The 26,799-nt window shown below is 43.0% G+C and overlaps 1 protein-coding gene across 6 annotated transcripts in view; it reads left to right on the forward strand.

Moving 5' to 3' along the window:
- Positions 1 to 253: 253 nt before the first annotated feature.
- The window catches only part of RNF10 (ring finger protein 10), a 40,068-nt gene continuing 13,522 nt past the window's right edge, over positions 254 to 26,799 (forward strand). For all 6 annotated transcript variants that reach the window (XR_014826920.1, XR_014826921.1, XR_014826922.1 and 3 more), the window contains exons 1-7: positions 254 to 870; positions 11,258 to 11,454; positions 18,329 to 18,528; positions 20,015 to 20,105; positions 21,346 to 21,530; positions 21,607 to 21,743; positions 25,500 to 25,660. Coding sequence is in view for 2 of the 6 variants with exons in the window: in XM_013982944.3 (XP_013838398.1) it covers positions 714 to 870; positions 11,258 to 11,454; positions 18,329 to 18,528; positions 20,015 to 20,105; positions 21,346 to 21,530; positions 21,607 to 21,743; positions 25,500 to 25,660 (1,128 nt within the window). In the remaining 4 variants the exon portion in view is untranslated. The remainder of the gene's footprint in view (positions 871 to 11,257; positions 11,455 to 18,328; positions 18,529 to 20,014; positions 20,106 to 21,345; positions 21,531 to 21,606; positions 21,744 to 25,499; positions 25,661 to 26,799) is intronic.

A 26,799-nucleotide genomic window follows, 5' to 3' on the forward strand; every position in this document is an offset into this window, starting at 1 on the left:
AATAAAGGAGTTCCACAGGTATTCAATGTTTGGATGAATTTTTAGTGTATATTATTGTTATGCATATTAGTGTACTAAGACTAAAACCTGGACTGCAAGTCCCATCATTCTTTAAGACCGCTCACATTTTGCTGAGAAAAAAGGAACAAACAACAAAAAAAGACACTGTACCCGGATGTAGGAAGAAAACTACATTTCCCAGTATGCCTCACTCCCACAGAGCCACTATATATACACTCCATCCGGGTTCTTCGAGATGCTGTTTGGCGACTCGTCGCCATTCCCGGAGCAGCTCGGCCTCGGCCCAGAGGCGAGTGTCGATCGCTGTGTCGGAGACACCTGTCCCCGGCACCAAGACAGCCAGCCCTCTCCCCTGCCTCGCGGCGGGAGAGCGTGTCCGGCCGGCCGGCGGGGCTCGCGCACCTTCCCTCGCCTCCCCTTCCCCTGCAGCCTCCGCCCCGCCAGGCCCGGCCCGGACCTCCGAGCCCCGGCCTCCTCCTCCTTCTCAGTCACCGCCGCCGCCGGGCTCAACAGCCCCGCCCGCCGCTTCTCCTTCCAGTTTGAGAAGCCAAGGAAGGAAACAGGGAAAAATGTCGCCATGAAGGCCGAGAACCGCTGCCGCCGCCGACCCCCGCCGGCCCTGAACGCCATGAGCCTGGGTCTCCGCCGCGCCCGCTTCGCTCCGACCGCCGCCGCCGCCAAGGCCCCTGTTGATGCCGCAGAGCTCCCCCAACGCCGCCGCCACCGCCTCCGACATGGACAAGAACAGCGGCTCCAGCAGCTCCTCCACCTCTTCGGGCAGCAGCAAAGGGCAACAGCCGCCCCGCTCCGCCTCGGCGGGGCCGGCCGGCGAGTCTAAACCCAAGAGCGGTAAGGGCGGGCTCCCACGGCGGTGGGCGGGGGGGCAACTGCCCCTAAATACTGGGGAGGATTCTCTCTCGAATGTCTCCTGGGTCACCCAGGGACAGGGCTCCGCTTTCTACTCTCGTTCTTGTTTTTTCCTTCTTTTCCGTGGCTTCCATTGCTTCTAGTTAACATTTAATGAGTACTGTGCTGCGTGGTTTACGTAAATCTTTGCATTAATGCTCGAAACCGCTCGGGGAAGTGGGTACTATTCTTAACCACATTTTGCGGACGAGGAAACTGAGGTTCATAAAAGGTAAGGTTACCCAGCTAGTAGGTGCCTAGCAGCAGGCCTGAAGACCTGGTTTGTCTGACGCATCTAAAACCTGGTTTGTCAGTGCACGCATCTAAAACCACTAAATTGATCTACCCTTCAATGTTATTAGCATTGGGTAGTGTTCAAGTTTAAACAGGGGAGGGTGGGGCCAAAGGATATGTCAACTCAAATCTCCTATTGAATTACCTGGTTCCGGATCTCCCCAGATGAAGAGGACTTGTCTTTGAATGGCTTCGTTTACTATGGAGTAACGGTTAAGAGCGCAGGCTTTGGACTCAGTCGTCTTAGGTTTGCCAGACCTTGAGTGAGTGTCTCTATTTCTTTACCTATAAGGGTGGAGATAATGAGAATTAAATTAACTTAGAAACCAGTTGAACTAAGGACTTAGGAGATTCTCTGACACCTTTTATGCACCAGCTACACATCAGGCCTGTTTCCCTATCTTAGGCTAGAATAGTGTCCTTTTATAGGGAAGACTTTTTGTCATTTCTGTAGTCACGCTTCTTTGTATTAAATTTTGACGCTCGTGATGATAATATATACCATTTATTGAGGGCTTTCCATGGCTGGGCTGGGCTTTTACCTCTATTATCAGTTCTCCAGTCACTAACTTGTCCAGCAAGGTGAAATTATTCACCTAAAGAGGAGAAAGTTGAGAGGCTAGGAGTTGTAGGAGTTGGCAAGAGTCTGGAGTTGAATGTTCTCTGTCTTACTTCAAAATTTATGGAGCAATCTGTGCTCTTTTGTATTTATTACATTAGAGGCAACAGGAAGATGTTTTCAGTAGTAGTGGGGATGTGTAGCAGAGAGGGGAACATTTGGAGTCTGCACATGTGGAGTACCATTTGTTTAAAACTTCCAAGATTAAAAGTTTAAGGCCTACATGAGTTCAGAATTTATCTGCTAGGTATAGCAAAATTGTTGATCTGGTGTGTGGAGAACTTCTAGAGTTTACTTTAAGCTCTTGGAACTCCGGTGGAAACCAGTTGTCTTGATAAGAAATGAATGCTTTAAATATCTAAGCAGGGATTAATGTGGACAGGCTGCCTCAGGCAGTATTATGTAGACTAATTTGGGGGGGTCTGCACATGTGTAGGTCTATCACAGATTCTCCCTAGGGGTGGAGGTTTGCCAGTCCTCTTGACCTGTGTTGGAACTGGTTTAAAGTGGCCTGAATATTTTTCAGTGTAGTTGATAAATTACTTTTGCATTCTGTTCCTAGATGTTACTTCCCTAGCTAATCTGGTTCCCCTCAACTAATTTTTCTGAGGCTTATGTGTAAGCCACTAACATCATGAGTCAGTTGCCGTAAATGCCTTAAGTTGATTTATTCTTTAAGTGAGGCAGTAAGTGAAAGTTCGCTGTAACCCAAACCAAATGAAACAGCAGCAAAATTGGTGTACTTACTCATATTGTCCCTGACATTGAATCTGGTAATTAGTGGGACAATCATTACCCAACAGGATGATACAGAATCCTCTTGTAGTCTGACCAAAGTAAGTATTTGTTAGTGTTAACATTTCATTCAGACTTGTATTGAGTAAATATTAATTATTGGTTCATTCTGACTAAAGTGGTCTCTGGAATTCCCATTGTGGTTTAGTGGCTAACAAACCCAGCTAGTATCCATGAGGACATGGGTTTGATCCCTGGCCTGGCTCAGTGGGTTAAGGATACAGCATTGTACATGCAGTTCAGATCTTGCGTGGCTGTGGCACAGGCTGGCAGCTGTAGCTCTGATTCCACCCCTAGCCTGCGAACCTCCATGTGCTGCTTGTGCAGTCCACAAAAGACAAATAAATAAATTGGTTTCATTTCTTTTTTTTTTTTTTTTTTTTGTCTTTTTGCCAGCTCATGGCAACGCCAGATTGTTAACCCACTAAGCAAGGGCAGGGATCGAACCCGCAACCTCATGGTTCCTAGTCGGATTCGTTAACCACTGAGCCACAACGGGAACTCCTCAGTGTATTTTTAAAAATAGTTAACTACAGGAGTTCCTGTCGTGGCGCAGTGGTTAACGAATCTGATCAGGAACCATGAGGTAGCAGGTTCGATCCCTGGCCTCCTTCAGTGGGTTAAGGATACAGTGTTGCCGTCAGCTGTGGTGTAGGTCGAAGAACCGGCTCAGATCTGGTGTTGCTGTGGCTCTGGCGTAGGCTGGCATCTACAGCTCTGATTAGACCCCTAGCCTGGGAACCTCCAGGTGCGCGGGTGCCGCCCTAAAAAGACAAAAAGACAAAATAAATAAATAAATAAAGTTAACTACATAAAATACTCTTCACCTTCTTTTAAAGATAAACTTTGGAGTTCCCGCCATGGTTCAGCGGAAACGAATCTGGCTAGTATCCATGAGGACACAGGTTCAATCCCTGGCCTCATTCAGAGGGTTAAGGATCCATCGTTGCCAGGAGCTGTGGTTGTAGGTCGCAGAAGCAGCTCAAGTCTGGCGTGGCTGTGGCTGTGGCGTAGGCTAGCAGCTGCAGCTCTAATTTCCACCCCTAGCCTGGGAACCTCCATGAGCTGCGTGTGTGGCCCTAAAAAAAAAAAATTTTTTTTTTTTTTGGGAGTTCCTGTTATGGGTCAGCTGGTTAAGAATCCAAGTAGAATCCACGAGGATGTGGATCCAACCCTGTCCTTGCTCAGTGGGTTGAAGATTTGGCATTGCTGTGGCTGTGGGTAGGCTGGCAGCTGCAACTCCAATTTGACCCCTAGCCTGGGAACTTCAATATGCTGAGGGTGAGGCCCAGAAAAAAAAAAAAAAGATAAAAATAAAATAAATAAAAATAAATAGATAAAACATTTTGTTGGAGTATAGTTGACTTACAATGTTGCATTAGTTTCAGGTCTACAGCAAAGTGAATCAGTTGTATATATGTGTGTATATATATATATTCTTAATTGAAAGCTTCTGAGGAAGGAAATAAAATCTCATATAAAGGACTTTTTTTCTGGATTTTATGAAATACACAAGGTGTCCTTTGGTAGCATTAGTTTTTATTTAATGGGTTTGTTAAGAAAGCTTGGCCATATTGCCATTGCTATTGTCTACTTTTCTGACTAGTGCTTTATATGATCTCTTGGCAAAAAGGAAGGATAAGTCTGTAGCTAAATAAAGTTCATCAACCATAATCCCCTGTTTGCATTTAGGAACAAATTCAAAGACAGAATAAATACAGATAAAAAATGGCTTAGCAGGAGTTGTTGCTGTGGCACAGTGGGTTAAGAATCCAACTGCAGTGGCTCAGGTAGCTGTGGAGGCATGGGTTCCATCCCAGGCCTGGTGCAGAAGTTTAAAGGATCTGGTGTTGCTGCAACTGCAGATATTGGCTAATTTTTAAGGTTGAACTGAAGGGTAGCATCCTGCCTTGAGAACACTATAGCTAAGACCATTGTTACCACAGCAGATATTCAAGACCTCTTATACAGTGATTTCTACTTCTAGATGGTTACTCCAACAAAAGAGTAAATTCAAATTCAGCAGAATTCTATAAAAAGATTTCTGTAGGATTTCAAAAGCTGACTTCACACTTGATTCAGCTGGAAATTGTTGAACCTCTTGAGTTGAAGTGTACTGAGTTGAAAGAACAGGAAAGGTGAGGTGAAAAGACATAACTTCTTTTTCTGTTGTCAGAGTAACAAGAATAAGAGTTTTTCTTTCTTTTTTTTTTTTTTGGTCTTTTTGTCTTGGTAGGGCCACACCCTCGGCATATGGAGGTTCCCAGGCTAGAGGTCTAATTGGAGCTGTAGCTGCCGGCCTACACCACAGCTCACGGCAATGCTGGATCCTTAACCCACTGAGGGGGGCCATGGATCGAACTGGCAACCTCATGATTCCTAGTCTGATTCATTTCCACTGTGCCACGAAGGGAACTCCAAGTTTTTCAATTTTAAACTGTTTAATTCCCTTTTCTGCTCTCCTTTCCTTACCTCAGGTGAGAAAAAAAAACTTTGGTCTCTAGTCTAATCCATGCATGTCGCAAATGGTCATTTGCTTCCAGTTACATGGTTAACATACTTGAGTCTTTGTTCCTGTGGCTGGCTTAAGTTTGCCCTTGATGCACACAGGAAATAAGTAAATTTGGCAACTGGGATTTACTTGATCTTTCCGGCCAGATTGGCATACCACAGTTTCTTTGCTTTGGCTAATTGCTTCAAACATTCACATGATAGACCTTTTCTTGGATATATTCCTACAGCTTTGTTCCAGTAGGCTAAAATGCAGTTCTAAGAACTTTTAATAGTGAATATCCCAGGAATGTAACCCTAAGGAGACGGGTGGGTAGGAGTTTGGGGAAAGTTGTTTAGAAAGCAGAGAAAGTAAAAAGAGGTGAGAGGTCAGGCAGTTTATGGGCAAACAATGGACCCTGGCCCAGAACCAGACTCTTGCCCCATCCTTCTGGGCAGGGGGGTGGGATGGTACTGCCACGGAGGTTAAAGGAAGGTCAGGTATTATGAAGCAGTTATTTTGAGATTGGTGGTATGAAGCACTGTTCTGACATTGTTCCTCTTATTCCGGTACCAGAAGCCAGGTTACTAGTGGTAATCTGTCTTGAAGAAAGCCTCTGAGCTGTAAATGGCCCTGGAGGTTTTGATAGCTTTGAAAATTGAGGTGTCTTGAAGCCTTCAATAAAATAATTTAGGGAAGGAGTTCCTATCGAGGCAAAGCGGAAACTAATCTGACTAGGAACCATGAGGTTTCGGGTTCGATCCCTGGCTTTGCTTAGTGGGTTGTTAAGGATCCGGTGTTGCCGTGAGCTGTGGTATAGGTCACAGACACAGCTCAGATCTGATGTGGCTATCATGTAGGCTGGCAGCTGTAGTAGCTCCACTTCAACCCCTAGCCTGGGAAACTCCATATGCTACAGGTGCTGCCCTAAAAAAAAAAAAAAAAAGCAGAAAAAAAAAATCATTTAGGGAAGTTACAAGAATTTCCAGGCCTAATGGCTTAAGTCCTTGGTTTCTGTGGCTTTGTTGGAAGTCTAGGAAGTGCTCTTGACGGGAGTTTTAGATTTATTAATAATAGGCTTTCAAATAATGGTAGCAACTATATGCCAGCCACCATGATAGGCATTTTACACATGTTCTCTTAAGTCTCATGACCCCATGAGGAGGGAAGGGAGAGGATTAGCTTTGTTTTACTGACAAGAAAACCAAGGCTTAGTTAGAGTGATTTGTCCAAGTGAATTCCTAAGAAGTCCTAGGCAATATTCTTAAATACACTCTGTGTAGATACACTTAGCAAGCAGGTAATTTGCACGTGCACCACCTCGCTCATCCCTTCATTCAGAATTACCAATATCAGCTGGATTCAGTTTGTTGTCAGTTGATTCTGTAGTAAGGCCATATGTTGTCCCTCTGGAGGTGCTTGTCAACCACTCTGGACGATGGGTAAGCAACTTGCTTGTGACTACAGCATGAATCAGCAGCAGAAATTTCCTGGCTGGTATTCTGACCTCTGGGCTGTGCCACTTGTTACAACCACATCTAGAAATGTTATGATGCAATTTTTTTAACTGAAAAATGTATGGCTTGTTACTTGGTAATGGGGAAAGTAACCGAGATAGGCTTACTGTTACTTCGTGGAGAGCTTTCTCTTAGGGAAATGTGGAATAGCTGAGACACACTGGATTAAGTTTTTAAGAATTATTGACTCTGGGATCCTAAGTTCTGGATTTGAGCCGTTTAACTAATGGTCCATTTTGGAATGTGTCTTGACAGTAGTTCTTGGCCAGTTATTCCCAGCTCTGGCTGTCCATCACAATCTCCTGATAAACTTTTCTTAAAAAAATAGATGGATAAGCAATGAAATCCTGCTCTATATCACTGGGAACTATATCTAGTCACATGCGATGGAGCATGATAATGTGAGAAAAAGGAATGCATATGTGTAATGCGACTGGGTCACTTTGCTATACAGTAGAAAATTGACAGAACACTGTAAACCAGCTATAATGGAAAAAAATAAAAATCATTTAAAAAAAGAAAGAAAAAAATTAGGGATATTATTGGGCTTTTCCCTAGCAATTCTTTCTGATTCTTTAGGTCTGAGTTGGGCCCTGGCATTTATAGGTTTAAAAGTCTCTGCGTGGAGTTCCCTTTGTGGCTCAGCAGTTTACGAATCTGACTGGCGTCCATGAGGACGCAGGTTCAATCCCTGGCCTCACTCAACAGGTTAAGGATCCGGCGTTGCTGTGAGCTGTGGTGTAGGTTGTAGACTCGTCTCAGATCCATCATTGGCCGGCAGCTACAGCACTGATTCGACCCCTAGCTGGGAACCTCCAAATGCCGCAGATGCTGCCCTAAAAAGCAAAAAAAAAAAAAAAGTCTCTGCAAATGATTCTCTTGTATAGTCAGGATTGAGAATAACCACTTTGAAATTTAAAACTTTCAACAGAGAATATGTTTCTCTGGGACCTTAGTTTGACTTTTTTGTCTGTTTTCCAAAATCTAAAGCATGTCACCTCATTGCTCTCTCCTGTCAGAGAAAGGAGGATAAATTTTACCCCCAAGTTATTCACATGTATATTCTGGCAAGATGCCTATAAGACATCTCAAAAGCAGCACTCTGAGTTTTATCTCTGCATCCCAGCCTGACTGTACCTTCAATCTTTAGTTGCCTGTTGCCTGTGTCTAGAGATATGAGCCAGCTTCTCACTTGAACTGTCTGACTTCATGCCCATGGATAAGTGGAAGACAAGATGAGGGAGTTGATTTTAGCAACTAAAATAATGGAGTCTTATGTGCTCAGTTATTGTAATGTTTTAGAAATGAGCAGTTCACTGTCAGCAGTTCTGTAAGCATTATGAAACTGTTTCCTTGCCAGTGTGGTAATAAGTGAAGAAATGTAAGCTGCCTGCCAGTTTGCTTTCTTGAACCCTTAAAGTGTCAAATTTGGTTTTACCTAAATCTATGCAGTCTAAATCTCTTAGGTCCTGAAAACAACAGGGTCAAATGAAGGATCATCTGAAAAAGTCCTGGGTGTCGATTTTGAGCGAGTGTGTATTCTCCATATATGCCTATCCTCTTCATAAAATCTTACTTGTTTTCATGATAAAGTTATCTGGGGTTCTATATCCCTCTGAATTTTCTATTTATTTAAAATCTTATCATAAACTAATTCCACAGGTTGAGGGCTGGGCAAAATTTGTATGAGATCTGAAGTTTCTTTTTTTAAATTTTAATTAAATTAATTAATTAATTTTTTAAAGGGCTGCACCTGAGGCATATGGATGTTCCCAGGCTAGGGGTCAAATTGGAGCTACAGCTGCTGGCCTACGCCAGAGCAACTCCAGATCTGAGCCGATTCTGCTACCTGTGCCACAGCTGAGGGCAGCACCGGATCCTTAACCCACTGAACAAGGCCAGGGATTGAACCCTCAGCCTCATGGTTCCTAGTTGGATTAGTTAACTACTGAGCCACGACAGGAACTCCATCTAGTTTTTAAATTCTAACTTCAGGTTAAACTCTGGTCATTTTCCCTAACTGGGATTTAAAGGTAACTAATAAGAGTGGACCCTAGCCTGGCAATGTTTCTTTGATCATCTGTTCTCTCCTTACAGTACTGCCATCTCACATAACTAATAGCTTGGAACTGGCAGGAATACTAATCAGATTTCTATGATGAAATAAGGCAAGATAGGATGAAAGAAGGGAAAAGAAAGATAAAATTAGGGTTTTTTGGTCCGAAAACTAATTTGGGGACTTTTCACCTTTAGTTATTTACTTCATATAGTTCTCAGATTCTCAGATAGGTTTTATTTTGCCCCCCCATCCCCCCCCCCTTTTAAAGCTGGTAAGCTATGGTACATATTTAACGTGTCTGGTCAGGGGTTCTTTGTTCAGTTTGGGACAAAATAATCTATGCAATTCAGCACCCCAGTGGAAAAAATGGGGCAAAGAATACAAACTCTTTACACAAAATACAAATGATCAGACTGGGAAAAAAGTGTTTATTAGTTGTCAGAGAAATTAACATTTAAAACATTCTTTTGATCCTTCAGTTTAACAGTTTATTCAACTCAGTTTTATGAAGAATATACCAAACTAGACATTCTCTCTTATAGTGTTGTTAGAGTATAAATAAATTGGTATAATGGTTCTGGAAAGCAACTTGAGGATGTGTAAAAGGCTTTATGATCATACTTGATCTGCAAATCCCACTTTGGGAATTTGGGATAATTATATACACAGGCATCTGTATAATGAGGCTTCCAATACTATTATATTAAATTAACAAAAAATCAGAAACCACCTAAATATACAGCAAATTGGCTATGTTATGCTGTAAGTGTATGGTAGATAACAATAGAGCCGTTAATCATGCTTTTGAAGCCTAAGCCTGCATGAAAATGCTCATGGAGTAATAGCTGGATGACAGTATATTTTATATACTTGTCATTTTATGGAAAATGTCTGATGAGTGTATTAAATGGAAAGTAAAAGGAAATGAAACACTTCTAGATTGGCATTCTGTGGGCACTGGCAGATTTGTTTTGGATTCCAAAATTGAACATAATGTTCTTATAATTAGAGAAGAACAAACAGTTTTTAAAAGGATATAACTTATTCTGGTCAACTCTTAGAGCCCAATTTCTTTGGTTTTGTCAATTTAATAGCTTCTCAGTTTGACTTCTAGAACATAAGTAAATAGTGCTTTGGGGAGTTCCCGTTGTGGCGCAGTGGTTAACGAATCCGACTAGGAACCATGAGGTTGCGGGTTCGATCCCTGCCCTTGCTCAGTGGGTTAACGATCTGGCGTTGCCATGAGCTGTGGTGTAGATTGCAGACTCGGCTCGGATCCTGCGTTGCTGTGGCTCTGGCGTAGGCCGGCAGCTCCAGCTCCGATTCGACCCCTAGCCTGGGAACCTCCATATGCCACGGGAGTGGCCCAAGAAATGGCAAAAAGACCAAAAAAAAAAAAAAAAATAGTGCTTTGCTTTTATGCCTCTTAAATATATAGCTGCCAGGTCCTAGGCCAAGTCACTGCAGTATGGAATCTAGCTGTGTTGTAGTAATTTAAGGAGAATATCTTCTGTTCTGCCTCCAGATAAAATGCTTTTCTCTAATATGGATAGGCTGTTGTTTTTCTCTCTCTCTGTCTGAATGGACTTTTAGAAGAGCAGTGATTAAGATCTGTTATAAAGAGAGACACTGTGTGGAGTTCTCTGGTTAGCAGGTTAAGGATCTGGTGTCACTGCTGTGGCACAGGTTTGATCCCTGGCCTGGGAACTTCTCCATGATGCAGACACAGCCCCCTCCAAAAAAAGAGAGAGAAACATTGTGAACCGAGAGTCCATGTGGTTTGTCTTATACTGTGTCCCTCCTAAGGGGAGGGACCCTTTATGTTTCATTAAAAAAAAAAAATTCACCTTACTGTGTAATATCTTCCCCAGACTAATGCTCTGGCCCATCCTAGACTGATTTCTTTCTTTTTGGTCTTTTTTTTTTTTTTTGTCTTTTTAGGACTGCACCCGTGGCATATGGAGGTTCCCAGGCTAGGGATCTAATTGGAACTGCAGCTGCCGACCTATGCCACAGCCACAGCAACACCAGATCTGAGCCAAGTCTGCAACCTACACCACAGCTTACGGCATCATTGCAGGATCCTTGACCCACTGAGCTAGGCCAGGGATCTAACCCGCAACCTCATGGTTCCTAGTGAGAGTCGTTTCTGCTGCGCCACTATGGGAACTCCCTAGATTTTTTTTGGTCTTTTTAGGGCTGCACATGTGGCATATGGAAGTTCCCAGGCTAGGGGTCAAATCTGAGCTGCAGCTGTTGGCCTATGCCACAGCAATGCAGGATCTGAGCCATGTCTGTGACCTACACCACAGCTCATGGCAATGACTGATCCTTAACTCACTGATCGAGGCGAGGGATCAAACCTTCAACCTCATGGATCCTAGTTGGGTTCGTTACTGCTGAGCCACAACGGGAACTCCCATCCTAGATTTCTTAGAAGTCATGAAAGGACCCACTTATCCTTGTTTAAATACAGTTGTGGTGGAAAGTGGAGAGCAATTGGCCAAGTATATGTATCATTTCTTAACCAAGTTTTTCACATTTCTTGCTTTCAGATGGAAAGAACTCAAGTGGATCCAAGCGTTATAATCGCAAACGTGAACCTTCCTACCCCAAAAATGAAAATTTTATCACCCAGTCCCGTCGCTCCAATTCACAGAAAAGCAAAACTTTTAACAAGTTGCCTCCTCAAAGGGGCGGCGGCAGCAGCAAACCCTTTAGCTCTTCTTTTAATGGTGGAAGACGAGATGAGGTAAGGAATTTTAGAATGTCCTTTCTGGAACCTAAGAAACATGAGGTCTGATACCCCTGCCCCAGTTCATCAGTAGTTGAATAGTTGGGGAGCGGGCAGGGAGAAGTGGAAGGATAAATACCAAAGCAGTCTTGAGTAGTTGAGGATTAACCAGGTTTGGAACTTCGCATCCTTTCTTCCCTTGAAGATTATGAGAATTTCTTTGGAGGAGGAAGGCATTATAATCATGGATTGTGAGAAATTACAGCAAATTTGGGATACCTTAATTTGTTTGTTTTTTGCTTTTTGGGTCTATACCCGAAGTATATGGAGGTTCCCAGGCTAGGGGTCTAATCGGAGCTACAGTTGTTGGCCTACACCACAGCCACAGCAATGCCAGATCCAGGCCACGCCTGTGACCTACACCACAGCTCATGGCAATGCCGGATCCTTTAACCTATTGAGTGAGGCCAAGGATCGAACCCGCAGCCTCATGGTTCCTAGTCGGATTTGTTCCCACTTCACCACGGAAACTCCCCTGGGTTACCTTAATTTGTATAGTCCTTTTATTGTCATACTTTTTTTTTTCTTTTCTTTTCTTTTTTTTTTTTTGGTCTTTTGTATGTTTAGGGTTGCATCTGTGTCATATGGGAATTCCCAGGCTAGGAGTCAAATCGGTGCTACAGCTGCTGACCTATACTATACAGCAACTCGGGAGCCAAGCCTCGTTTGCGACCTAAACCACAGCTCATGGCTTTATTGTCATTCTTGACTTATAGATACCCTTTGGAGTATTTAGGTAGTAAAATGACATTAATTAATGATATTTGCCCTGTAGTAACTAGCAAAATGTAAAATGCTATATCTTTAGTCTCTGGTACTCTGATTTTAGACGTTTCTTGGATATCCTTCTGTAAGTGCATGAAGACTTATGTACAAGGGAGTTCACTACAGCATTGTTTGTAGTTGCACAGTTTAGGAAACAGCCAACATGCTGTCAAGGGGTTGGTTAAATAAATAAATAAATAAATAATTTGTATGTTCCATGCTATGTAACCAGTGTAGAATAAGATTTAATGGATGGACTGATGAAAGAATTCATTCACTCACCAGAAATTTATTCCTCACCTACTATGCACTAAATACCAATGTTAGGAATATAACATTGAGTGGAGCTTATATTCTAGTTTTGGAGATAAATTGTTATGTTGTAAATATAATGGTAAGTGCTTATTAAATTTTAAACAAGTAGAGGTAAAGGAATAGAAAATAACAAAGAGTACAGTTTTATTTATTTATTTATTTTTTTTACTGATTTATTTTTTATTTTTTATTTTTTTTTATTTTTTATTTTTTTTATAGTTTTTAAAAATTTTCCCACTGTACAGCAAGGGGGTCAGGTTATCCTTACATGTATACATTACAATTACATTTTTCCCCCACCCTTTCTTCTGTTGCAACATGAGTATCTAGACAAAGTTCTCAAAGCTATTCAGCAGGATCTCCTTGTAAGTCTATTCTAAGTTGTGTCTAATAAGCCCAAGCTCCCGATCCCTCCCACTCCCTCCCCCTCCCATCAGGCAGCCACAAGTCTCTTCTCCATGTCCATGATTTTCTTTTCTGAGGAGATGTTCATTTGTGCTGGATATTAGATTCCAGATATAAGTGATATCATATGGTATTTGTCTTTGTCTTTCTGGCTCATTTCACTCAGTATGAGATTCTCTAGTTCCATCCATGTTGCTGCAAATGGCATTATGTCATTCTTTTTTATGGCTGAGTAGTATTCCATTGTGTATATATACCACCTCTTCCGAATCCAATCATCTGTCGATGGACATTTGGGTTGTTTCCATGTCTTGGCTATTGTGAATAGTGCTGCAATGAACATGCGGAAGAGTACAGTTTTAGACGGTGGCTAGGGAAAGCTTCTCTAAAAGCTCCTCTGAGGATTCTGAAAGTCCTCAATGAAGCAAGGAAGCACATATACAATTTTGAGAAAGAGTGTGTTAGAGGGAATTACAAGGGACCAGAGATGATAATGTTTTTGCTGTGTTTGAGGTAAAGCAAATAGGTTACTTTGGGTGGAGGAGAAGTAGGAGTTGAAACCAAAGATTAAGAAAAGGAATCAGATCATACAGGGCCTTGAAGGACTGAAGGACTTTGGTTTTTGTTCAGAGAGATGGGAAGCTATTCAGGGGCTTAAGAGAAGTAATGCAGTCTGACTTGGAGTTTTATTTTATTTATTTTATTTTGTATTTTATTTTATTTTATTTTTTGTCTTTTGTCTTTTTAGGGCCGCACCCGTGGCACGTGGAGGTTCCCAGGCTAGGGGTCTAATGGGAACTGTTGCTGCTGGCCTATGCCATAGCAACACCAGATCTGAGCTGTGCCTGTGACCTACACACACAGCAATGCCAGATCCTTAACCCACTGAGTGAGGCCAGGATCGAACCTGCAACCTCATGGTTCCTAGTTGGATTCGTTTCCACTGTGCCACAACAGGAACTACCTGACTTGGGAGTTTTAAAGAGGAGAGTGGAAGCAGGGATATTACATAGGTTGTTGAGATATTCCATGAGAGATGGTTGAAGCAAGTGATAATGATGAGAAGTGGTCATATTTGGGGAGATACTTGAAGGTAGAGCCAGCAGAATTTTAAAATAGTTCAGTATGGGGGTCTCAGTGGAGAAATGAATGACTAATGCAGGAGTTCAGCTCAGGTACTATTAGCTGAAATGGGGAGGATTTCAAGAGGAGTGTAGGATTTGAGGATGGGGAGGGAAGGAGGGTGTTAAAGAACGTCATTTGGAAGTGTTATATTTGCATTGAGATGCCAATTCCATCTCTGAGTGTAGGTAGGTTGTTAACTGAGTCTGAAGTTCAAGGAGGAGACCCAGGCTGAAGAGCTGTCCATGTACACCTGGTATTTGCAGCTGCGGAACTAAGTGAGATCATTAAGGAGGGAGTGTTTCCATAAGGGAATATGTACAAGGACTGAGCCCAGCGTCAGAGTGGTAAGGAATCAACAAAAAGGGAGGAAGAAAACTGAGAGCCATTTGGAGAAAGTGATCATTTTTGTTCTGTGCTGCTGATAGACTAAGATTAGGATGGAACGTTGACCGTTAGATTTGGAAATGTGAAGGTAGATTAGGTTGTTGGCCTCAAGCTGCTTTGATGGAATGGTGAGGATGGAAACCTGATCAACATATATTTAGAATGGGAAGGAGAAACAACAAGTTTGGATCATTACTTTCTTTTTTTTTTTTTGCTATTTCTTGGGCCGCTCCCGCGGCATATGGAGGTTCCCAGGCTAGGGGTTGAAACGGAGCTGTAGCCACTGGCCTACGCCAGAGCCACAGCAACGCGGAATCCGAGCCGCATCTGCAACCTACACCACAGCTCACGGCAACGCCGGATCGTTATCTCACTGAGCAAGGGCAGGGACCGAACCCACAACCTCATGGTTCCTAGTTGGATTCGTTAACCACTGCGCCACGACGGGAACTGCTGCAGTCAGATTCTTAACCCACTGCACCATAGCAGGAATTCCTGTTTTTTACTTACTTCAGCAACTAGAAAATTTCAAGTTACATGTGTGCCTCGGCATTTCTACTGGATGGTACTACTCTGCAGTCTAGACCATGGTGGTAAGAACTGCACCTCTTCCACCACCTTAATTCTTTGCACCCTACTGGCAACTCACTCCTTTCCCAGGCTGTTCTGATGATTTCTGATTCCAACAACTTTTCACCCCCACTGAGGTCTCCGAACCAGTGATGCAACGCCATCCCTAAATTTTCTTTCCTTATTTGGCTCTATCCTGTGGTCCACTGCCCCCTTCTCTTTGTTGGCTGTACCCACCTGGCAAAACTTTCTCCTGATTAATCCACTCTTCCTATTCCAGGCCAGCATCAGAGCAGTTAAATATGGCTAAAGAATCCAACCATGCCATACCAACTAGTCTCACTAAAGTAGACCCCTGTGCTGCCCAGCAGTCACACTACAATCCTATTGCACTTCTGTGCTCCACTAATTCCCCCAGGCACCCAGACAACTCCTGCAGTCCCTCAGGCTTTGGTTCCAAACCTCCTCTCTTAGCTCACCTTTTATATTTCACTGAGACAATGTCTATTCCCTACTACCCATAGTCTGCCTCCCTCATGTACTATGGATTATCTGCAGAAGCTTCTAAGCCAACTACTTGTGCACTAGATCCCAACTTCTCAAGAACCTAAGGACACTTCTAGCAATTCTCCCCCTTTTCTCTAGATCATGTTTTCCATCTCACGAAAACAATCCCATTAGAAGAGATATTCTGCAATTTCTATAACCTTAAAAATCTCTCTTGACCTTATTCCCCTCAAGCTACTGCCTCACCTCTCTGCTCCCCTGTAAGAACAAAACCACTAGAAAGTAATGATCCAGGAGTTCCCGTCGTGGCGCAGTGGTTAACGAATCCACAGCAATACCAGATCCGGGCCACATCTTTGAGGTTTGCCACAGCCACAGCTTGGAGCAACGCCATATCCTTAACCCACTGAGGGAGGCTAGGGATCAAACCCAAATCCTCATGGAGACTATGTTGGTTCCTTAGCCCACCAAACCACAACAGGAACTACCCCGCCCCCCCCTTATTTTTGTCTTTTTGCCTTTTCTAGGGCCAGTCCCCCAGCATATGGAGGTTCCCAGGCTAGGGGTCCAATCGGAGCTATAGCTGCTGGCCTACATTAGAACCACAGCAATGCGGGGTCCGAGCCACATCTGCGACCTACACCACAGCTCATGGCAATGCCGGATTCTTAACCCACTGAGCAAGGCCAGGGATTGAACCTGTGACCTCATGGTTCCTAGTCAGGTTCATTAACCACTGTGCCACGATGGGAACTCAACATTCCCCCACTTTTTTGAATTTTGTGGCTGTACCTTCAGCATATAAAAGTCCCTGGGCCAGGAATTGAATCTGAACTTCAACTGTGGCAATGCTGGAACTTTTAACTCATGGTGCTGAGCCAAGGATCGAACCTGCACCTCTCCAGTGACCTGAGTTGCTGCAGTCGGACTTTTTTTTTTTTTTTAAGGGCCACAGGGGCATCATATGGAAGTTCCCAGGCTAGGGATCGAATTCAAGCTATAGCTGCTGGCTTACGCCACAGCAATAAGATCCAAGCTGCGTCTGTGGCCTACACCACAGCTCATGGCAACGCCAGATCCTTATCCCACTAAGCAAGGCCAGAGATTGAACCTGCATCCTCATGGATACTAGTAAGGTTCATTTCCCCTGAGCCACACGGGAACTCCCTGCAGTCGGATTCTTAACCCACTGCGTTATGGTGGGAACTCCTCTTTGGAGTCTTCATCATGTATGTGCAAGTGCTGTATATTAATTTCTAAATTTGACTTAGAAATAAGCAGCAAAAGCCTTTAATTTTCATTTCCTTTGAGTCAATAATTCCCACTATACGTCTTTAAAAAATTGTAGGTGCTCAAATATTTGTGCACAAAGATCTATCCAAAGTGTGTTTATCGCAGCATTGCTTTCTCTGATAATATGCCTGTTCCTGTTGTGGCTCAGCAGTAACAAACCTGACTAGTATCCATGAGGATGTAGGTTCAATCAGCAGGTACCTCTACCACTTTAATTTGGGAATGTCAGGAGGTCCGAAAAAGCCCCAACATGATAAAGATTTCATCTTTACATTCAGAGATATTTCTCATATGTGGTTTCTTGCCACTCTTCAAACTGTTTCTGAATGTGCCAGTTGGGTTTATTTCTGGACACAGAGCTAGTCTGCCCACATGTTCTAATTCTGTCAGTTTTAATTAACAATGAATAGCAGTGTGTGTCTTATAGACAGGAGATCTTTGGCAGGATCCTGAAGCCTATGGCAGTTAGCAGCTGCTTGCACGCCGCCTCCAGAGTATAGTTCCACACACTCATGTTTGTCAGAAACAAACCAGAGGGGAGTTCCCGTCGTGGCGCAGTGGTTAACGAATCCGACTAGGAACCATGAGGTTGTGGGTTCGATCCCTGCCCTTGCTCAGTGGGTTAACGATCTGGCGTTGCCGTGAGCTATGGTGTAGGTTGCAGACGCGGCTCGGATCCCGCTTTGCTGTGGCCCTGGTGTAGTCTGGCGGCTACAGCTCCGATTCGACCCCTAGCCTGGGAACCTCCATATGCTGCTGGAGCGGCCCAAGAAATGACAAAAAAAAAAAAAAAAAAAAAAAAAAAAACCAGAGAGCAAGTAGCTAACAAGAGTGAAGGTGTAGGAGTCTTATGGGACTGTGGAAAGATTAATCCAGTAAGTAAATCTTTGTGCTTCAAGATAGCTAGAGGAGTTCATGCTTGGTTTTGTCATTTAATGGTTAATTCCCACTTAGGGAAGACTAAATAGTTTAAGTAATTGTGTGCAAAGGACTCTCCCCTCCGCCCCCCCCAAAAAAAGAGTTCCTGTCGTGGCTCAGTGGAAATGAATCCGACTAGGAACCATGAGGTTGCAGGTTTGATCCCTGGCCTGGCTTAGTGGATTAAGGATCTGGTGTTGCCGTGAGCTCTGGTATAGGTCACATACATGGCTTGGATCCACCATTGCTGTGGCTCTGGCGTAGGCCGGCGGCTACAGCTCCAATTAGATCCCTAACCTGGGAACCTCCATATGCTATGGATGTGGCCTTAAAAAGACAAACAATCAAAAAAAGACTTTTCCCCTTTTCTACTCCCATCTAGGTCTTAGGCAGACTTTTGCATTACTCCCTCCTAGGAAGATTGTTTACTTAATATAAGCCTATGTTGTATTTAGTTAATATTTTAGGTCATGTAGAAGGAGGGTTGTGCTGGTTTCTGCTTTCTGTCATCCTAATCTAAAATACTCTGATTCATTCTCATTCTCCCTAGGTAGCAGAGGCTCAACGGGCAGAGTTTAGCCCTGCCCAGTTCTCTGGTCCGAAGAAGATCAACCTGAACCACTTGTTGAATTTCACTTTTGAACCCCGTGGCCAAGCAGGTCACTTTGAAGGCAATGGACATGGCAGCTGGGGAAAAAGGAACAAGTGGGGGCATAAGCCTTTTAATAAGGAACTCTTTTTACAAGCCAAGTGAGTATGGATACTCTTAAGAGGAAGGTGAAATTGAGCCTCTGGACATTTGTGGTGCTAAGAGGCTGCTTTTTTAATTTTTTTTTTGCTTTTTAGGGTTGCGCCTGTGGCATACGGAGGTTCCCAGGCTAGGGGTCCAATTGGAGCTACAGCTGCTAGCCTACACCACAGCTACAGCAGATCTGAGCCGTGTCTGCGACCGACACCACAGCTGACAGCAATGCTGGGTCCTTAACCCACTGAGCGAGGCCGGGGATTGAACCCTCAACCTCATGGTTCCTAGTCAGATTCGTTTCTGCTGTGCCACAATGGGAACTCCTGCATTTGGATTCCTAACCCACTGTGCCACAGCAGGAACTCCTCTGGTTCTCTTTATCCTCTTTCCCCCTCTCTTTCTTTTCATTCTCTCTCTCCTTTCTCTGTTTCTCAAGTCTTGAAAATCTACTTTTCAAGTGGATGTTCTTGGTACTTAAAATAATACAATGCTTGGAGTTCCAGTCATGGTGCAGCAGAAGCAAATTGGACTAGGAGTCATGAGGTTTCCGGTTCAATCCCTCGCCTTGGTCAGTGGGTTAAGGATAGTGTAGGGTGCAGACTCACCTTAGAACCTGTGTTGCTGTGGCTGTGGTGTAGGCTGCTAGGTGTAGCTCTGATTGGACCCCTAGCCTGGGAACCTTCATATGCCGCGGGTGCAGCCCCAAAAGGCAAAAAATAAAATACTAAGAAAAATTAATATAATGTTTAAATAAATACTAAAATTAAATAATGCTTTAGTATCATGATGAGATAGTAAAAGTGTTTCTTTGGATTTGAGTCCAGATTTGAATCTTAATTTTGGTGGGTAATTTACCTAACCATTTTGAGAGTCAGCTTTTCCTCTATAAAGGGGGAGAAATTACTTAAGGGAGAATTGAATGACAAGTTGGAGTGCTTGGCATACATTTGCTTAAATACTGATTCTCTTTTGTTTTCTTTTGTATGGCATTAGTTAAAATGTAAGGTTTGACCTTGGCTCTGGACTGAAGTAACTATTTATAGTACTTTATATAAATTGATACTCAAGTGATTGAGTGAGAACTGCCTTTACTGCCTTGAAGACTAGCTGTGTTTGGGATTTCTGGGGATGAGGGAGGAAATCTGGCTTCCCTTCTGGTTGATGGAGCTACACTCTGGGTTAATTTTAGTTCATGAGAGGGCCTGCAGGCAGTTTGGCTGGGCTTGGAAGCAGAAGAAACAGAGTTCATGCATTTAGACTCCTACTGGTTGAGTTTTGGCTTCCCTGCAGAGCCAGGACTTTTTTTTTTTTTTTTTTAATTGATTCATTCAGAATGCAGTTCTTGGAACTGAGGTTGAAGTCCTAGTTCAGTGCTTCACAAACCATGGCTGCTAATGGCCTGCATTTGATTTCTAAGTGGAGAGATGATGAATTTCTGCTGAGGGCTTGTTGGTGGATTCTGACAGTCTACTTTTTTCTCCCTGTTTCTAGCTGCCAGTTTGTGGTGTCTGAAGACCAAGACTACACAGTTCATTTTGCTGATCCTGATACCTTAGTCAACTGGGACTTTGTGGAACAAGTGGTGAGTAGCTCAGCTAAACTTAAAAGCTGATAGTGGAGAGAGAACTAAAAGGGACATGGCAGCTTTTGGTTGGGTTAACTGCTGAGCTCCCTTTCTCCCTGGTCTTCCTGTAATCTTTTCCCAGAGATCAGTCCTGGTTTCACCTAGAGTTCGTTTTGTGCTGATTGGCACTAGCTTTCAGGACTGGATGTTGGAGGGCTCTAGTCTATAGGATAAAAACAGTCCTGTCCGCTACCTTCTTTCTCCTGGAAGCAAGTAACCAAGGGAATATGAGAACCCTTCTGACCCAGGATGGGCTCATTACATGGACACTGCTTTGTTGGTAGCCATTTGTAGTAATCAGTATCAGGCCTTGTGACAGGTGAATGAGCCACACATATATACCAAGCCATTGCTGCATTTGTCTTTTATTGAAGTTATGGGCTCTGGGTATGCCCTTGACATTCTTAGGTTATGTGATGTAGAGTAACCTTTCAGAATGATAGCCTGGACTCCCATTCCTGTGAAAATTCATAAAATCATCTGAGAATGATATAGAAGGGCCTATGAAAGTTAAGTTCTGTAAGCATTGGTTTAAAAAAAAAGGACGTATATGAAATGGAGGTCTCATTGACACCCCCATTGGAAATTCCCAGCACATTACTTCTAGGCCCTTATTATGCCTTTACATATATATGCGTCCATATAAATTTTTGTTGTTGTTGTTGTTGTTGCTATTTCTTGGGCCGCTCCCGCGGCATATGGAGGTTCCCAGGCTAGGGGTCTAATCGGAGCTGTAGCCGCCAGCCTACACCAGGGCCACAGCAAAGCGGGATCCGAGCCGCATCTGCAACCTACACCACAGCTCACGGCAACGCCGGATCGTTAACCCACTGAGCAAGGGCAGGGACCGAACCCGCAACCTCATGGTTCCTAGTCGGATTCGTTAACCACTGCGCCACAACGGGAACTCCCCTAAATTTTTTTCTGTAAACGGGATCATATATGGATTTCATCATTTTTTTCCCTTTGATGACAACCTCCCCAAATACTTTTATATTGTAGTTTTTAACTGCTATTGTAGTTTGTTTCCTTAGTGGTTGGCTTGAAGTGCTGTTGTACATACATCTGCACTGTTGAACAATTTTATGATGTGTTGAGTTAGATGTATAGGGATGAGGGATAGGAGGATAGGCTTTAACATTGACTGTCCTTCGTCAGTTCTGAAAGCAGTTTATTTTGTGGTGGCATTTTGTTTCAGCGCATTTGTAGCCATGAAGTGCCATCTTGTCCAATATGCCTATACCCACCTACTGCAGCCAAGATAACCCGTTGTGGACACATCTTCTGTTGGGCATGCATCCTGCACTATCTTTCACTGAGTGAGAAGACCTGGAGTAAATGTCCCATCTGTTATAGTTCTGTGCACAAGAAGGATCTTAAGAGGTAAGGTGGGGATTTACTAGATTAGATTGTAGTCTGCTAGCTCCTTGCCCTGCTACATATAAATGTCTGTTTACAGTGTTGTTGCCACAGAATCACGTCAGTATGTTGTTGGTGATACAATTACAATGCAGCTGATGAAGAGGGAGAAAGGAGTGTTGGTGGCCTTGCCTAAATCCAAGTGGATGAATGTAGACCATCCTATACATCTTGGAGGTGAGTTTGGTTATTTTGGGGGCAGATAATGGTGGGTATACTCTTTAAGGTTACTTGAATGTTTCTTTCTACTATAAGAAATTCAGCTTTTCAGCAGTTATTTCTAGCATTTCCAGATTAGTCCTAGGATTCCAGTAGATTGGGGTGGAATTTTCAGAAAGTTTTTTTTTTTTTGCGGTCACACCTGCACCTTATGGAAGTTCCTGGGCTAGGGGTCGAATTGGAGCTGCAGCTGCCAGCCTATAACATAGCCACAGCAACACCAGGTCCAAGCTGCAACTGTGAGCTACACTGCAGCTTTCGGCAATGCCAGATCCTTAACCTACTGACTGAGGCCAGGGATCCAACCCACATCCTCATAAATACTAGTCCGGTTCTTAACCCACTGAGCCACAATGGGAACTCCCAGAAAGTGGTTTTAACTCTTGGTTTCAAGTTTGGCTCAGTTGTAAAATGAAAAATTAAAATACATATAAGGCTTTGTTGAATAATGGTCTAACGCTGCCCAGTTATGGGGATTCCACAGTTAGCCAGTCTTGGCACCTGTCATCAAGGAATTTGATGGACTAATTTCTTGGAAGAAACACTGACAGCCGGTGCCTACAGTGAGGGAAATGTGCAAGGGGTTGTAATCTCAGTATTCCAAATGGAAATGAGCATTGGATTAAAATAGCATTTCAAATTCTGGGCAAAAGAGATTTTTCAGTTCTGGTTGTGGCTTAGCGGTAACAAACCTGACTAGTATCCATGAGAACTCGAATTTGATCCCTGGCCTTGCTTAGTGGGTTAAGGTTCTGGTGTTGCCGTAAGCTGCAGTGTAGGTTGCAGATGTGGCTGGGATCTGTGTTGTGGCTGTGGTGTAGGCCCACAGCTACAGCTCTGATTCACTCCCTAGCCTAGGGACTTCCATATGCCACAGGTGCAGCCCTAAAGAGACAAAAAAAAAAAAAAAAAAAAGAAAAGACTTTTCAAAAATAGTATTGAAATAGTTGATTGTTACAGGAAAAAATAGCATTAGATCCCTATCTCATGCTGTTTATGAAAATCAATTCCTAGAGTTCCCTGGTGGGTCAGCAGGTTAAGGATCCAGCGTTGTCACAGCTGTGACTCTGGTTAGTGTGCATGTTCGGTCCCTGGCCTGGGAAATTATGCATGCTATGGATGTAGCCCAAAAAAAAAAAAAAAAAATCAATTCCTGATGGATTGAACTAAATGTAACAAAATCCAAAACTTCTTTAAAAGTTTTTTTTAATTAATTTTTTTCTTTCTGTCTTTTTAGGGCCATACCCGCAGCATATGGAGGTTCTCCAAATTCCCAGCATATGGAAGCTAGGGGTCAAATCGGAGCTGTAGCCTCTGGCCTACACCAATGGCTGCGACCTACACCACAGCTCACAGCAATGCCAGATCCTTAACCCACTGAGGGAGGCCAGGGATAGAACCTGCGTCCTCATGGATGCTAGTCAGTGCTGAGTCACGAAGGGAACTCTAAAATCCAAAACTTTTAAAAGAAAACATAAGATATTTTTATAAATCCTTAGGTTTTTACCTAGATGGATTTTTGAATCACACTGAAACCATAAAAGGAAAGATTGGTTAATTTGATTTTATAAGAATAAGATCTGGAGTGTGTGGCTCAGAGGATTAAGAACTTGATGTTATGCCCCGTGGGAGTGGCCCAAAGAAATAGCAAAAAAGACCAAAAAAAAAAAAAAGAACTTGATGTTGTCTCTCCGAGGATCTGGGTTTGATCCCTGGCCTCACTCTGTCAAAGACCTGGCGTTGCCACAAGCTGTTGTGTAGGTCACAGATGTGGCTTGCATCCAGTGTTGCCATGGTGTGGCATAGGCCTGCAGCTACAGTTTTGGTTCAGCTCCTTACATAGAACTTGCATATGCCACAGGTGTAGCCATAAAAAAAAGAACTGATAAGACTTTTGAAAGTCAACAGGTGATAAATAAACTTAACAGAAAATTTACATAAAGATTATTATCCAGAACATACAGGTGTTTTATAAATTAGGTTGTCTAGTAGAAGAATAGGCTGGTAAGGTACTTAAGGTATTCTTTAGACTTAATGCTGTTACATACTTAATAGACAGCAGTATAGTGTAAACATAACTTTAATGTGCACGGGGAAACCAAAAAATTTGTGTGACCCACTTTATTGTGATTTATCGCTTTATTGCAGTGGAACTGAGCCTGCAGTATCTCTGAGGTATGCCTATACTGAGTTTTGGCAGGGGTGGGGAAATGGGTATTCTTGTTCTGGGTAGGAGTATAAATGAATACAGCCTTTTGTGGGGAGGGTGGGGAGCCACAGATTTGGTAGTCTTTAGAATATGCACACCCTTTGATTCAGCATTTATACTTAAATATCATAAAGAAATCATATGTACCAAGGAGCATGTATAAGGTTTTTTTTGTTACAATATAATAGAAATTGGCAATAACTTAATGTTCCACAAGAAACTTATTGGAGTATATCATGCTGTTGAACATTACATAAAAATGAAAGGGATCTGTGTATTAACCTTCTGAAAAATTTTATGACACACAGTGAAAAACAGACTGCAGGACAGAGTTTACATTTTATCATTTATGACAAGCCTTTAACTTATGAACATGGATATATAAATGTATAGAAAAAGGTGTGGAAGACATTCAGATTTGTAAACGGTTGTCTCTGGGTAGGTAGTAGGTTGGGAGGGTGGGGGAACAGTGTTTCAAGGGTTTCTCAAAAGATTACATAGTTTTAAGCTTTTTTTAAAGTCCGCAAAATATGAGGAAGGAAAGTAAATAAATCCCCCATGATCCTTTTACCCAGAAGTACCCCCAGGTTTTAATTGTGGAGCTTTTGTTTTAGGCTGCACCCATGGCATGTGGCTAGGGATTGAACCTGCCCCACAGCAGTGATCTGAGCCACAGCAATGACAGTGCTGAATCTTTAATCTGCTAGGCCACCAGGGAACTCCAAGTTTGTTTTTTTTCCCCTATGTGTGTATATTTTTGTGAGGTTTGGGTTGTTTTCTTGTTTGGCATCTGTTTTTTTCCCCTTGTAATGTGGATATTTCTCCAGGTTGCTAAATGCCTCCTTAGAAAAAGCATTTTTAATGTCTGCAGAATTCTCTTTAATGAATTATCAATAAATTATCATCATGTTATTAACTGTTTCTTCATTGTACTTAATGGTTGGTTGCAGCTTTCCTGATACTAAAGATAAGTCTGTAATTAATGAACATTGTTTGGTTTTTTTTTTTTTTCCCCTCCATCTTTGGTTTTCTTAGGATAGATTCCTTGTGTTCTGGGATCAGAGTTATAAACTTTAAGTTCATTGCTAAAAGTCTATCTTCACCTTAGGAAAAAAAGCTGTGTATGAAAGTTCCTATTTAGGAGTTCCTGTCATGGCTCAGCGGAAATGAATCTGACTAGTATCCATGAGGATGCAGGTTTGATCCCTGGCCTTGCTCAGTGGGTTAAGGATGCGGTGTTGCCATGAGCTGTGGTGTAGGTCTCAGACGCAGCTTGGATCCTGAGTTGCCGTGGCTCTGGCCTAGGCCAGCAGCTGCAGCTCCAATTGGACCCCTAGCCTGGGAACCTCCATATGCCGCGGGTGCGGCCCTAAAAGGACAGAAGACCAAAAAAAAAAAAAAAAGAAAACAAAAAACAAACCAACCAAAAAAAACTTCCTATTTAGCCAACATAGTCATGAGCTTTTGAGTTTTGCATTCTTGTGATCAGGTTGGCTTTCTCGTAGATGAACAGCACAGCCAGTACTCCAAATTGCTTCTGGCCTCTAAGGAGCAGGTGCTGCACCGGGTGATTCAGGAAGAGAAGGCGGCACTAGAGCAGCAGCTGGCAGAGGAGAAGCACACTCCCGAGTCCTGCTTTATCGAGGCAGCTATCCAGGAGCTCAAGGTGAGATGATGCCTGGAAATGGAACTGGGTGACAGGCAATAGTTCCTTCAACCCCACCTTTAAGATAACAAGCTGGGAATGGCTAAAAAAGCTGATTTGCTCTGGGCTTTGGCGATAGGAGGGAGTGGTTGATCTAGTAGTAGTAAAATAACTGAGACACTGGAGGTCCTTAGGTTAGCAGTGTTCTTAGTTAGTCAAGGTAGGGAGACAATTGGGTTTATTTATTTATTTATTTATTTATTTTAAACCTTTTTTTTTTTTTTTTGTCTTTTTTTTGTTGTTGTTTTGTTGTTGTTGTTGTTGTTGCTGCTATTTCTTGGGCCGCTCCCGCGGCATATGGAGGTTCCCAGGCTAGGGGTTGAATCGGAGCTGTAGCCACCGGCCTATGCCAGAGCCACAGCAACGTGGGATCCGAGCCGCGTCTGCAACCTACACCCTAGCTCACGGCAACGCCGGATCGTTAACCCACTGAGCAAGGGCAGGGACCGAACCCGCAACCTCATGGTTCCTAGTCGGATTCGTTAACCACTGCGCCACGACAGGAACTCCTGGGTTTATTTTTGAAGATATTTTATTTGAGGGACATTGTGGAGAGATTATTATGGCCTATCCAGCAGGCTTTTCCAATACCTGCTGAGGATTTTAGAGCAGCAAGTATTACTCAAATACAGAATTTCCTAGGTCCTATGTCCTTTCTAGTAGGGTTTCTTAAAGTTTAACAAGCATTCGAATCACTGGTTGTTGAGCTCCATCCTGAGATTGATTCAGTAGGTCTAGGCTTAGTAAGCTTAAAAATTTGCATTATAACAAGTTGCAGAATGGTTCTGATGCTGCTCATCCCCAAATCACATTTGAGAATCATTGATCTTATTACAACAGTGAAAGCCCTCACTTAATGAGTGATTGGCATGTGACAGACCCTGTGCTGAGGTACTGTACATTTATCTCACTTAAGCATATATCCTAGTGTGATAGATAGAACTATCTCCTTTCATGGAGGAAGAAGTGGAGTCACAGGTAATTTACTTGAAGACATATAACTTTTATTAGTGAAGCTGGTATTTGAAATTCTATCTCTGAATGATACGGATGTCCTCTTTGGGCAGGGTTCTGTGTATTTACTTTTTTTTTCTGTAGTG

The sequence above is a fragment of the Sus scrofa genome, chromosome 14, assembly GCF_054392235.1.
Source record: "Sus scrofa isolate SSC_HxYL_T2T_F1_AM1 chromosome 14, Sscrofa_HxYL_maternal_Yorkshire_Landrace_v2.0, whole genome shotgun sequence".
Lineage (NCBI taxonomy): Eukaryota > Metazoa > Chordata > Mammalia > Artiodactyla > Suidae > Sus > Sus scrofa.